Source organism: Herpailurus yagouaroundi, unplaced genomic scaffold (assembly GCF_014898765.1).
Source record: "Herpailurus yagouaroundi ecotype Mexico unplaced genomic scaffold, PumYag 77, whole genome shotgun sequence".
In the NCBI taxonomy this organism is placed as follows: domain Eukaryota; kingdom Metazoa; phylum Chordata; class Mammalia; order Carnivora; family Felidae; genus Herpailurus; species Herpailurus yagouaroundi.
This window is the reverse complement of record NW_024412388.1, coordinates 78981924-78996909: the sequence shown is the minus strand read 5'-3', so window position 1 is coordinate 78996909 and position 14986 is coordinate 78981924. Positions and strand designations below refer to the sequence as shown.

The 14986-nt window shown below is 37.2% G+C and overlaps 1 protein-coding gene across 5 annotated transcripts in view; it reads right to left on the bottom strand.

Annotated features, from left to right (window-relative positions):
- RPAP2 (RNA polymerase II associated protein 2) overlaps nt 1-14986 on the bottom strand; it is a 100011-nt gene that overhangs the window by 25337 nt on the left and 59688 nt on the right. For all 5 annotated transcript variants that reach the window (XR_005788757.1, XM_040470976.1, XM_040470977.1 and 2 more), the window contains exon 11: nt 14206-14274. Coding sequence is in view for 4 of the 5 variants with exons in the window: in XM_040470976.1 (XP_040326910.1) it covers nt 14206-14274 (69 nt within the window). In the remaining variant the exon portion in view is untranslated. The remainder of the gene's footprint in view (nt 1-14205; nt 14275-14986) is intronic.

Below are 14986 nucleotides of genomic sequence, written 5' to 3'. Positions count from 1 at the left end.
CATGAAAGATGAGAAGAAAGGGAAGGTAAAAATCATGAATATGAAAAAAAAGTTAGTCACCAGAATTAAACATAGTGGCTGTATTTAGGTCAAGCTTAGAAAAGCTGCCTTAAATTAATTCTCCTAGGGAAGATCACTGACCTGTGGTGGAGGGGGATAACAATCAGAGCAAGTAATGGAGCAATAATACCCATATGGGTTTTGGAAGAAGAAATGTATAAGGTTTGGTTCATTCACTTTTGTACAGAAGCAGAATATTACTCACATTCAAGGCAAGGAGAGAGAAACATGTGGAGGAAAAAGTGGGAAAGAGAGGTGGGTGACAGGGTTTAGAGAAGAAAAATTAATAGGCAAATTTGCCTTTGGTGACATTCCCAGTTTCTTCATGGGTTGTATCCTGTCAATTACCCTGTATCTTTTTAGTATTCCCAATTCTGCCTAACATCTCCTTGCCCCCTGCCACCAACATGCCTAAGCCTTCACTATCCTGAGAAGTTTTCTGAAGATTTACCATGTCATATCAGGTTATAGTTGCTTCCCTTTCCTCTTCTGGCTACCATATGAAAAGAATGGTCAACATATGCTACAACTGTCTACTACAGTAACCCTTGCAATCTGGTCTCAATGCCTATCATTCTAACAAAACTGCTTTCTTGAAGGTCACCTACCTAGTTGCCAAAGCCATAGCCTTTTTTTCAACAGAGGATAAATACCTGGTTCTCAGAAACGTAGTTACCACTTCTTTCTTAAACCTCACACCTGCTTTGGATTCCTTGACAGTGTTCTGGTTGGATACATACCTTTCTGAAGTACATTGTGCTGAGGAAAACACACGCATTTTCAAGTCAGAAAGGTCTGAGTATGAGTCCCAGATGTGACCTTGGACAAAGTACTTGTTTTCCAAGAGTCTGTTTCTTCCTCTGGGAGGTGGGACACCACTATTGACCTCTCACTGGATTGTGAAGATCAAATAAAATAACGTATGTAAAGAACCTAGTATGGTGCTGCCCATAGCTGATGTTCAAAAATGCCCATTTTCCTTCTCTTTCTGCTATCTCTGTAGTGCTTAGGCATCCTTGGCATGGATGCAGCTGTTCCACAGGTTCTATCTCATCTTGGCTCCACATTTAACACCCTCTATCTCTACGAAGTCACCATTTCAGTGCTTACTCCAAAATCTAGGTATCTGATTTTCCTTACCACTTTTTTTTAATGTTTGTTAACTTTTTACATAAAATGTGACAAAATGATTTGCAACAATGGGAACTGTACAGCTGGTCAGGTGAGCTTCAGAGCTGCATTACTTTAGGATCAACTTTGCTTACTTCCACCAGGGTCCCTCCTGGGGGATATAAGTATCCTGAACCCTTATAGTTGTGGTTCTTCATCCAAAGTCCAGCTCCTCAGTCATGCCTTGATTTACTGAATAGGCCACTTCTCTTTCCACCTCAGAGCTGGAGGCATGAACTCCGGAAATGTGCCCATGTAACACGCAAGTGAGACAAAAAGCATCCAGCCAAGCACGATCATGACAACAAGTAACACAATGTCTAAGACACAATTGTACAGTGAAAGGCTATTCACCAAGATTTTGGCAAAGGAGTGTGTTCGTGAAACCCTCAATTGGTAGAGGTCTTACATGTGTATTCCAGTCCTTGGTTCCAAAGGATCCACAATGCCCTCCTATACTGCTTCTCCTCAGGTCCATCCTATTCCTCTCCTTACAGATGTACCCAAGTTTCCTTCCAGCAAACTGTGCCATGGCCCCTGGGTGCTAATGCCTTTCCCACAGTGCTCAGGGTCCACGCTAGGGTGCTGGTCCAACTCTGGACAGAGTGGCTACTAAGCCTGGGCATTGGACATGGGTGAACTCCTTATCATTCTTTAGATCCAATTCCACATTTTCAACTACCTAACTGGGGAACCACCCAACTAAATAATCTGCCTGAACCCTAAACTGAACAAGAATAGTCTCAGTGCTTGAAGAGCAGGTATTGAATCACATGAACCATCTCTCTCTCTTTCTTTAAAATTTTTTTAGGGGCGCCTGGGTGGCGCAGTCGGTTAAGCGTCCGACTTCAGCCAGGTCACGATCTCACGGTCCGTGAGTTCGAGCCCCGTGTCAGGCTCTGGGCTGATGGCTCAGAGCCTGGACCCTGTTTCTGATTCTGTGTCTCCCTCTCTCTCTGCCCCTCCCCCATTCATGCTCTGTCTCTCTCTGTCCCAAAAAACAAATAAACGTTGAAAAAAAAATTAAAAAAAAAAAATAAAAATTTTTTAAATGTTTACTTTTGAGAGAGAGACAGTGTGAGTTGGGGAGGGGCAGAGAGAGAGGGAGACACAGAATCTGAAGCAGGTTCCAGGCTCTGAGCTGTTAGCACAGAGCCCGATGTGGAGTTCGAACTCATGAACCGTGAGATCATGACTTGAGCTGAAGCTGGACATTTAACCGAGTGAGACACCCAGGTGCCCCAAATGCACCATCTCTTAAAATTAGTTCCCCCTACCCATTCCCCTAAAGGCACCAGTATTTTCCCAGTCATCTGTCTTAATATGGGCATACTGAGGAGATACTGAGGGTTTGGTTCTAGACCACTGCAGGAAAGTGAGTATCACAATAAAATCAAATGAATTGTTTGGTTTCCTACTGCATATAAAAGTTATGTTTACACTGTATTGTAGTCTATTATGTGAAACAGTATTATGTCTAAAAACATATACACCTTAATTAAAAAATAATTTAAAAATGCCATAACCTGAGCTTTCAGTGAGTCATGATTACTGATCATAGGTCACCATAGTAAATATAATAATAATAAGTTTGAAATACTATGAGAATCACCCAAATATGACATAAAGACACGAAGTGAGCAGATGGCGAGCTGCTGGAAAATGGTGCTGGTAGACCTGCTCAGTGCAGGGTTGCCACAAACCTTCAATCTGTAAAAAATGCAATTACCTGCAAAGTGCAATAATGTGAAGCCTGATAAAATGAAGTGTGCCTATATTTTGACATTGTTTTTTATCCACTTCCCACATTGCTAAAACTTGTCGATTCTCGAGTTGTAATGTCTATTATCATCTACAGGTCTCTCCCATTTAATTCTCACTGTAATCATTTTAGTTCACTGCCTCATTGCTCTTTGGTTAACTAGGCTGTTACTAGTGGAGTCGGAGAAAATCAATTTCATAAATGATGTAGGCAAGAGTAAGAATGCATGAGATTAAGGAAAAGCACTGGAATCACTGACAGCACACTAGTTCTTAAAGAAGTTTGTCCAGTGAATGGATGATAGTCTGAGGGGGTCAGTGAGGTTAAGAACAAAGGATAAAATTGTTTCTTCTGTTTTGTTTTTTTAAGCTTTAAAGAGGAGTAAGCAGTTGTAGGCAGGAGGGAAGGGGTCAACAAAGAGCAAGGAAGGATAGTTTCCTAATTAACCTCATTCATACATTCACTCATTCACTGCCAAATATTTATTGTGAATCTATAATTAAACACAAAGCTAAGTGTATAATGGTGAATAAAATCAGACAAAGAACCAGCCCCTAAAATCTTCAAGTTGAATGAGGGAGGCAGATTTTAATCAAGTAGTCAGGCAATTAAAAATAAAATTGAGGGGCGCCTGGGTGGCGCAGTCGGTTAAGCGTCCGACTTCAGCCAGGTCACGATCTCGCGGTCCGTGAGTTCGAGCCCCGCGTCGGGCTCTGGGCTGATGGCTCAGAGCCTGGAGCCTGTTTCCGATTCTGTGTCTCCCTCTCTCTCTGCCCCTCCCCCATTCATGCTCTGTCTCTCTCTGTCCCAAAAATAAATAAAACGTTGAAAAAAAAATAAAATTGAAAACAGAACAGTGTAGGAAAGATAAGTGCATGGTGTTATAAAAACAAAACAAAACACAAAACAACAACAACCCTATTTGTAAAGATACCTGCTCTAGTCAGGGAAGTCAAGAAAGATTTCTTGAGGAAGAAATACTTCCTCAAGTTCTAAAAGATAAAGGGCAATTAACGAAACGAAGAGGGGAGGGAAGAAGGTCCTGGACATAGGGAACAGCCTGGGTCCTATGGTGAGAGAGTGTGATGAGAAGGGCTGAAAGAGGGTCAGTGTGCTGGGAAGGAGAAGAACAAGGTAGGGTGGTGTGAGGGGAGGCTGAAGAAGGGGCTGTACTGCACAGGGCCACAGAGGCCACAGTAATAAGTTTTTCTTTAAGAGCAATTGGAAGTGGATGAAATACTGGTGTAGGGTAGAAGACACAATCAGATGTGACTCTAGATCTCTGCAAGACTGATCTTCCTAAAGCACGGGCTTCATGACAGTACTCTGCTCAAAACTTAAAACATGACTTTCGGGGCACCTGGGTGGCTCAGCCGGTTGAGCGTCCAACTCCAGCTCAGGTCATGATCTCACCACTCGTGAGTTTGAGCCCCACGTCAGGCTCTGTGCTGACAACTCAGAGCCTGGAGCCTGCTTCTAATTCTATGTCTCCCTCTCTCACTGCCCCTCTCCCTCTCATACTTTCTCTCAAAAATAAATAAATGTTAAAAAAAAAAATGACTTTCACTCTCCACTGAAGTAAGTTTATCTGCCATGAAAAGATCTCTGTAATAGACCCAACTTTCCAATCACTCTTTCCAGTTATTTTGTACTCTTCAAGAAATCCTTTTGCTTTTTTTTTTTTTTTTTTCATGCTAGAAGTACCTCCAGAATGCCCTCATCCTTTCATTTCTATTTCTTGACACCCTTTCTATTTTGGAGGGTCAACACAAAGCCCGCTGCTATGAAACTTTCTTTTTTTTTATTAAATCTTTTTAGTCCAGATCTTTAGTCTCTTTGGAACTCCCAAGTCTATGCTTCCTTTTTGCCCATATGATACATTTAACTTTTTATTGTACACATTCATATCCCCTTTTCCTCAAAATCCAGTAGGCTGTAAAGTCTTTCAGTGCAGAGGCTTTGTTTAACCTTTGTATCCCCCACAGAGCCTAAGAGACAGTCTTACCAGAAGCAGCTGCTCAATAAACATTGTCTGTTTTTAAATTCGGATTTCTAACTATTTGGAATCTTTTCAATTATTGCGTAGATGCCAGCTTCTACACTAATTTATAGTTATAATGCTACAACAAAGTGTGGGTCTCATTTCCTTCTCTGGTATATATGGGTTCTACTTATGTTGATTGTCATGGCATGGTATTAGAGACATTTAAAAAAAAGACTAAACCAACTCTTTAGAAGAAAAATCAGAGCTACAAAGCAGGTGCTTATCAATTCTTTAGCTAATAATAAGATGATATTATCTCAGAGAAGAAACTCGGGTCGCCCTACAATATCTAGTTCAAAGAAGATTTATCAATGAACACTTGAGATCTTTTCATCAGTGAATAAAAAAAAAAGTAGGAAGTAAAAAAGGAAAACATTACTCTAGAACCACTTTAAACATTTCCTTAAATGTGATCTGAACGAAGAAATTTGAAATTCTCACATCAAAGTTCTTTCTAGACATCCTTATTCACTGACAGCACTTATTCCCACATAAAGTGTAAAGGATAATAATGTAGAAGAGGGAAAAAAGGTCCATAGATTGTAGTGATGATTCTGTAAGCATAATTAGTTTTAAAACATATTTTTTTTTAATTTTTTTTTTTAATTTTTTTTTTCAATGTTTATTTATTTTTGGGACAGAGAGAGACATAGCATGAACGGGGGAGGGGCAGAGAGAGAGGGAGACACAGAATCGGAAACAGGCTCCAGGCTCTGAGCCATCAGCCCAGAGCCTGACGCGGGGCTCGAACTCCCGGACCGCAAGATTGTGACCTGGCTGAAGTCGGACACTTAACCGACTGCGCCACCCAGGCGCCCCTTAAAACATATTTTTACATTAAAATAATCAGCTTACGCATTTTATTTTGCTTTTCACTACTGTTACGTATAATGCTGAGGTACTAAACCACTCCATTGTTTCCTTTTGTACAGGGCAGTTTCCTCAGCTTTGATGAAGAAAGCAATATAATGTCAGCTAATATAATGTCACTCTGAGGTAGAAAGACAGTAAAGGAATCCTGGGGGTGGGGGATGGGGGGAGTGTGTTCCTCCCAGTGACTTAAATGAGTGCTCTGTAATCTTTCCACAGAGTGACTAGCCATATCACTCAAAGCATTTCTTTGGCAAGTTTAATGACTAAGATCATTAAGTAATAATACTGAGGCAGTGTTACTATGGCTCTATCAGCAAAATTAAATTGCTTCCTACACTAAATATACTCATCCTCACTGTCTCCTTCAGTAACCTTTGGCCTATTGCGTTAGAATAATTTCTTACATATATTATCTCATAGTTGAATTCACACTGCTAAGTTCATTTAACCCAGATATAGCCTAACCTCTCATTTTGCCAACAAGAAAAAAAAAAAAACCAGGATATAATCCAGAATGAGACTGAATTTAGGGTTTTAAGAGGCCCTTGTGTAGCTAAAGGTAGTCTGTATGGTAACAAAACTACATTTATTTATTTTAAAAAAAAAAAAATTTTTTTTTTCAACGTTTATTTATTTTTGGGACAGAGAGAGACAGAGCATGAACAGGGGAGGGGCAGAGAGAGAGGGAGACACAGAATCGGAAACAGGCTCCAGGCTCTAAACCATCGGCCCAGAGCCCGACGCGGGGCTTGAACTCACGGACCGCGAGATCGTGACCTGGCTGAAGTCGGACGCTTAACCGACTGCGTCACCCAGGCGCCCCCAAAACTACATTTATTAAAAATGATTAATAAAAATTATTTACATACATTTAAATTGCATTTACTTTTATCCTAGGCACAAAGTTAAAGTCCCAAAATCAAGAGGCAGATGAGGCTATTAAGGAATTCTAAGAAAAATAAAATAGGTAGAAAAGAAGAACATACCCTCAAGAAGTATGTCATTATGGGCTTTCTACTTCATAACTATTATCTAGGAAACTGAGATAAAAACTTTGATTATAAAAGACTATGCCAGCCAAATAAAATAAAATGTTTTTCTTATAACAGATGGTTTATGTGCTGATAATGTTTGTATTTAATGCTTTAGGATTACCTATTAATAAGGAAGCAGGGATGCTTTCCATTGATATTTCTAATTCAAAGCAAACAAGTTCTTTGTAACTCACTTTGTAGTGATATATTACATACAGGTTTGTTTAAAGGGCTGGGCTATAGCGACTTTAAACTTTATATCTAAATCCTGTTTGTGACAAACCTATAGAGCAGCTTTGTAGATGAGGGTTGGAAAAGTTTTTCTTCATAATTGTTGTTATGCAACAATTCTTTCAGAATAGTGGCTTTAACTTTTTTTTTTCAATGCCCTAGAACTGATATGGAACCAACCAGTGGTGTCCATATGCAACCATGATCTCACTCTTACAGTGCCCAACCCTGAGGCTAGGGTAACAGTGTCCTAAAGCCTCTTGACTCCTAGCCTCTCCTGGCTTGTCCTCTCAGTGAGCTCAGTCAGGATGTCAAAATGTCACTGACAGATGTGGAGACTGACTCTGCAAGTCAAAGTTGTGACTGGCAAGGGCCAGGTACTGCCTGATACTTGCTGTCACCAATGTTCCCACTGCTGCTGCTTGGGATGAGGAAGCTAGACAGAACACCCTTTTGCTATGGATCCTTAGTGAACTGTGGCTTGAGGTTGGGGACTCTCAGCTACTTGTGGATAAAAACACTAACCATTATAAACTTGCCAAAATTACAAGGAATTCTGAGGGGAAAAATCACTGAGGAAAGTAGGCTTTGGTTAAAAATTTAAACAAGTATTTTTTCTTTAGAAAAGATCTGGATTCCTAAAGTCACTTCAATTTAAAAATATCTCTCAGCAATAAATATGTGGGGGAGGGGGGTTTAGAAATAATCTAATTATTGTTTAATCATCAGTAAACAAACACTTAAACTTCACAATGACAATGGTACTGTGATAGTAAACATCATAAGATAAACAAATCCAAGATTTACACAAGGGAAAAAAAAAAACAAAGAATTTTATGGATACTGAAGAATCCAAAAATATGCCACCTGTTACGATTCAGACATTCAATTTATATGGTCTCATATTCAACACTATGGTCATTCTGGAAGCAGGGGGCGGTCGTAGGGAGTCATTTTGCATATTAAGTAGAAATTCCCAGAACATAAGAAATAGATATTACAAGTCCATGAAGGTCTAAAATCAATCAAAATGTGCATATTTAAGTTTTGGAAAAACTGTTAATGTAAGCCTCTAAAATGACTACTGGCTTTGAGGCAAGAAGAGAAGACCTTTATAGTTCAATCTATGGAGCCCTCATACATTGCCAGTGGAAATGTAAAACACTGAAGCCACTGTTCCACAGGCTAGCAGTTCCTCAGAGATTAAATAGAATTAGCATATGATGGTAACTCTATTTTTAGGTGTATACACAAGAGAACTAAAACATGTTCACACCAAAACTTATACACAAATGTTTTTAACAACCAGAAGGTACAAACAACCTAAAGGTCCATCAGCTGATTAATGGATAAATAAAATGTAGTATATCCATAAAATGGAATATTACTCAGACATAAAAAGGAACAAAGTACTGTTACATGCTATAGTGTTAATTAACTTTGACAACACTGTGTTAAGTGAAAGAAACCACACAAAAAAGGCCACATATTATATCATTCCACCTGTATGAAATGTTCAGAATCCATAGCGACAGAAAACAGATTAGTGGTTACCAGGGGATGAGGGAAGAGGAAATTGGGACTAAGCTAACAGGTATGAGGGTTCTTTTTGGAATGATGGAAATGCTTTGGAATTAGACAGTGGTGACAGCTGCATAATATAACAAATATACTAAAACCCAGAGAATGGTACACTATAAAATAGTGAGTTTTATGTTATATGAATTATATCTTGATAAAAATTCAGTTAAATATAAAAAATTCCATAATTATATGGAAAAAAAAGTTATTCAATGATCTTCCACTATATGGTCTTAACTACTTAGAACCAAATGTTAGAAGAAAGGCCTTAGAATACTTCTGAGAATCAAAAAATTTCTAAGGAACTACGTCTTCATTTTTCATGGTATGCTCACAAACTTCTCTAAGGAAGTTAGTGATGGGTAGGCTAAAAAAAAAAATCTGCTGAGGCAAAAAGCCTTAGTCACATCTTTCTATTCATGCCTGGTACCCTAGGGAAGTGACTCTCCTGAGTGTCTATGTGTATGATGATTACCTAAAGTGGCTGCCCATATCCAGCGAAGGCTTTTGTTTAGTGATCATGGTCAAGTTGAGCTTGTTTAAATACCATTTCTCAGGACTTACATGCTACTCCCTTAACGATAGGAATACTGAAAGCTTTTAGGAGGAATATACTATTGCATGGTCTCTGCCTAGGAAGTGGGCCATAGTTCACTGGAAACAGACAGTTCAGATAAATAAAATGAAAGCAGACATTTTTGGAGATGATCTTGAAAGCTTTCCATTAGAGAACATCAAGGGCATAAAACTAGGAAGAGCATGTATCCATGTTAGATTACCAGAAGTCACTCTCTACCTTCTCTTCTTTCTAGGTAATAAAAAGTATTCATCTCCTTCATTAGATAACCAAATCATTCCCATGGACCATAACATATACCCCCTAACTGGCTACGCACTAAAAGACACCTGACTCCTATGCTACAATTAACCTCAGATTATCATAATACAAAGTAGTGGCTACTTACAAAGGTTAACTTGGGTGGAAAAGTAGTATTTTAAGTACAAAAGGACACTGAGGAAACTGATTCTCATTTCTCACATGTGGGCTGTACATAAAGTAAGTCAGGCCAGTTAATTTGCTTCTCCATAGACTTCTATCTGGCTTCTCTTTGGCTGCTAGTCTGGACCTTTCTCTCTATTTGTCAGCTTTAAGTCAACATTTGCACAGTCCCCTCTTGTGTTACAGGCTGAAGTATAATGAGAAGTCAAAGATGACTTGGGAAGACTAAGAGCAAAAGGAAGAGAAAAAGGAGAGAAGGGATCAAGCTGATGGGGGTGTCCTATGGCTATAAAATCTTCTCACAAAATACCAGTCAAAATATTCTCAAGGAGAATATCCTGAGTACTGAGACCATGATGCAAAGCGATCCTACAGTTTCTGTTTTTTTCCTGTATTAAGAGTAGGATGAGAATTATGAGGAATATAAAAACAAATATGATATCATTATGAGGAGGCATCACAAAATGCACTTTAATGTCATTAATTTTTATGCTTGCTAATTTGGCAAACACATCAAAATTATATAAATTCATTAGCTTTACACTGTATATAGGCACTAAAATATTTATAGCAGACTATCTATTTATACACATCTTTATGAAAAATCATGCACTGAGACTGTGGAAAAAGTCTAATATTAGAGCATTATTTTTGTGGCAAAAGCAGATTCAACTTTGTATTGTTTCAATATACAGTATATAAGAGTAAAGTCTGATAAAGTTCAGCTAAGATAAAAAATTACTGTAAGTGCTTAAGCATAACACCAATTACCAGGTTACTTTACCATATTTCTAATGAGTTATTAAAAACAAACAACAACAAAAAAAGAACTGGGTCAATTTTCAGTATTACAGATGTTTTATGTAAGGAGTTCTTGAGAATCTTTGTTAATTATAACATTTATTAAAGAAATAAGAAAGGACTAAAGGGAAATTAATTTCTTCACTGTTAAGTAAGTGTATACTGTTTAAGCTCTGATTTAAAAAGTCTTTCTGTGTGCTCTTGGTAACTACTTAAGGTCTGAGTACAAAATATATATATCCATAAATGTTGCAGTCACAGTGGCTATTCAAGTCGTATGGAATTTGTGAAAAATCTAAATGAAATGGCAATAGGTCATGATTTATTTTTATAGATAGGTGTATTTCACTAAGTGTGCAAAGATGAAGTGTACAACTCAATTTGATCAATTTCTTCCTGAGATTATATTGGTATAAAATTCCCATCAGTATACACTGACAAATTGCATGTTGTGGTTCCAATTTTTTTTAAGTTTATTTGTTATGAGAGAATCCCAAGCAGGCACCAAGGTGTCAGCAAGAGCCCGATGTGTGGCTCGAACTCACTAAACATTGACTTGAGCTGAAATCAAGAGTTGGATGCTTAGCCAACTGAGTCACCCAGGTGCCCCTCAAATTTTTAAAATGTTAATACACCTGTGAAAGTGCAAGGGAAGTTACTAGGAAAATATGATTTGACACAAAAACACCTCATTTACTTTTAAGCATACAGATGTAAAAATTGAAGAACCAGTCTTCTTTCTTTCTTTTGGACTATCATGTTTTGCCTAAAATAGTGATTTTTCCCCCTCTGCAAGAGTTACACTGGAGCCAGTACAGCAACATACTAATAAAATGTATACTTTTTAAAGTGGTTTTCAAGAAAAATTTTGAAACAGCTTTCATTCATTAAACAAGTGCTATTAGTAACAAAACCTTGCAATGTTAGTATACAAAGAATAGAACTATTGTTATAATAATTAACATACTATCTTATTACACTCATCTTCAGTGACTACAACTGCCATTCAGAATCTTTTTCCTAGCTATAAGGATTTGTAAGGAGTTCACTTTTAACATGAATTCCAGAAATATCTGCAAGCAACGGCTAAACAAGTTTCATTGGAAATTTGAGAATAGATGCAAAGGTTTTCTAAGTCATAGAATAATTAAAAAAAAAAAAAAGATAATCCCATGTATGCTATTATCAGTTTTAGCAACAATAAATTAAAAGGCTGAGTGGTGGGGTTACTGGTCCACAGATGTGTGAGTATGTTACTTCCTTTACCTGTTTATGTGCATGTCTCTTTGGGTACTAAAGTCTCCAAATTTTTCACTGTGTTTAAGGTTCTTTATCCAATGCTGGTCCTCAAGCCTGCTTTTTCTTCCCCCAATGACAAAATGCCTTTCCCAAAATTGTGAACTGTTAAGTGGGCAGAAAGAGAGGTACAAATCTAAAGTATAATTATACTTTATAGAAGTAAATGGGAGTAGTATTTTAATAGGCTAAGAATGAAAGGGGCTATAAATCGAGCCAGAGATTCTCTTGGGGGAAGAAATATGAAAAGCTAAAGGGGACTTCCTTAGAAAAGAGGAAATAAATAAAATAATACTGGGACAGGAGACAAAAGTCTTAGAGCTGATGAGCAAAAAATAAGGAGACTCAGCTAGTGAAGATAAAGAAGGTGCAAAATCAAAATGGAAGGGATCAGAAATAGCCTGCAAGAAGGGGCAATGGCAAAAGTTAGAATTATGAGAAAATAATATTTGAAGGGCAAAACCCAAGAAAGAAGCAGCTGACTTGGCGTCTACAGTGACCAAGGATTTTAAAAGAAGCTGAAAGAGCCCTAACTGGGCAGGATTTTACAGGTCCAGGTATCAAAAGGACAAAGAATTAGGAGAAAGACAGGTAGATCTAGATAGTGGTTAACACATAATGAAAGGTAAGAATTTAAGGTGAATGAGAAAAGGAAACAGGGTTTACTGCTATCCCAAGACTGATTGTGTAACGCGCAACATGTAATGCAACGACGATGTGCAGTCTGTTTCTTGAATTCAATTAAGTTACTATTTTTATGGGTCACTGACCCTTGAAATAAGAGGTTCCCTATACTAGATCCAAAGTTAGGGAAGTCAGTGCATAAAACAACTAGCAAAGCTTTCAATATTTTGTGCCACATTGAAATCAAACACTAGAGGTTTATTTTTGTAGGGAATAATTTGAAATTTTAACAGCAGTCTTTATTATTTCATTTTATATACTTTTTTTGTTCATTGCTATACATTTTGGACAATATGTGTCAAGAGTTTGATACAAAAAAAAAAAAGTAGGACCTAATAACGTGTGTCTTCAGTAAGCAGCTGCTCATTAAGATAATACTTCCAGTTACTGGCTTAGAAAGCAAGATTCTGAGATTACTGCTTGGCCCAGGCCTGTGACTTGTCAACCAAAAAAGTTACTTCCTCTTTAGTATAATGAATTGCAGAAGTACAGTTAAACAGTTATCTATGAGGGTTTATTGGCAGGCATAGGATATGGTGGGTGAGCAGAGTTACTGATATTTTTTTTTTTTGCCAGTGACCAAAATATTTACAAATTTCATAAAATGGAAAAAACTTTCTAAAATATTAATAAGATCTGTTTCACAAATAACCAATTCAACTGGGACCCTGAATAGTAGAAATGACAAAAGATTTGTTCTTACGGCTGATAAAAAATTTATTATCAAGGCATTCAAGTAAAGTTATTTTCTGTGTTCTGATTTAATGAATCCTGTGAGTTGTATTTGGTTGGGTGACACAGATGTTGGCTCACTGAAGCCTACTCTAATGCCTCCCAGCACAGCCTTCCTTGGGACAGTGAAGCCAGAGTAACATGTCAGACTGAAGAAATATCAAGAAAGAGAGAGCAGGGCTGGAGATGCTATGAGGTTGGCTCATAACACTTCTTGACCTATGAGTGTCCAGTAAAGTATTCACTGTCCTATGGGCTTCAATGACTTAACAAGCTCCAAGAGGCAACAGTAATGCAGTAATGAATGGTCCTCAAAAGAAGACTTGCAATTCAAGCTGAAAAACACTACACTTACTAGAAGGTTTTAACCCTACCGAGAGACAGCTTTAGAAACCACCAGTGATTTCTTAAAAGGTGAATGAGTATTAAATGTTTTATATATGCTTCTGTACTATCTACTTTAGTTCCTTTAATCTGTTTGATTTTAAAGATGTACATTAGTTTGGAAAATAAAACTTTCCCAAAGCGATTAATGCTGAGACAAATGAAACAACATTAGATGTGTTGGTAAAATTACAGTTATAAAATGAGGCCCATTCAATGCTAATAAAAATGCATTGTTAAAAATGAAATTAAAGGGCTATTCCATATATATTCCACATGGAGTTGTCCTCTTTCAAAATATAACAAATCATATTTGCAAAGATAAAGGCCTTTGGAAGAAAATATGGTAAAAAATATAAAGAGAATAATTAAATCTTGTGAAAATACTGGCATATCACTTTACACTAGTTATTTTATCATATAGGACAGGAAAATAAGGCACAAAATAGAGGTATCTTTTCTCATGATGCTTATAAAATCAATGAACAACTTTGTTTTTCCCCAATCAAAATTCTATTTACTATTTAGAGTTAAAATCTGAAATAGTACTTACAATGACAACAACACCACAGCAATTAAGGTCCACTCTGCAGGTTTGTGTATAATATTTCTATTTGTTAACCTGTAAGACAGGAAGATAAAGTTTACCAAAGGATTGTTACATTTAAATATAAGAACCTTCTATTTTTAGATAGAATCAGATTTATAACATCATATTTCCAAAGAGCACTATTTTCTATTCTTTTTATGTTTGATAGAGTCAATAGCATATTGTGGCTTAATCTTCAGTATTGGATAATGACCATCTCAAAAGAAAGTGCTCCAGTCTTACTTTTATATATTTATAACAATAGTACTGTTAGACAAGATGGGAGTATAGGAACAACATGGGAAACTAAATTGCATAATTTATTAAAATATACACACACTTCCCTATAAACATATCTTCTTCTGTATTTTCCCCTAACCAACATTTCATTAAATAAGCTAACAAGGTAATAAGCAATTTCTGATTTTAATTTATCTTTAGTATCTTTCTACCTTGTGGTAGGCTGGCAGGAGGCAATGAAGAAATGTTATAATCCATAATTTATAGAAATAAGAGTTGACAATAAATTATAAGACTAGATATTTTTTTTTCAATATATGAAGCTTATTGTCAAATTGGTTTCCATACAACACCCAGTGCTCATCCCAAAAGGAGCCCTCCTCAATACCCACCACCCACCCTCCCCTCCCTCCTACCCCCCATCAACCCTCAGTTTGTTCTCAGTTTTTAAGAGTCTCTTATGCTTGGCTCTCTTCACTCTAACCTCTTTTTTTTTTTTTTTTTT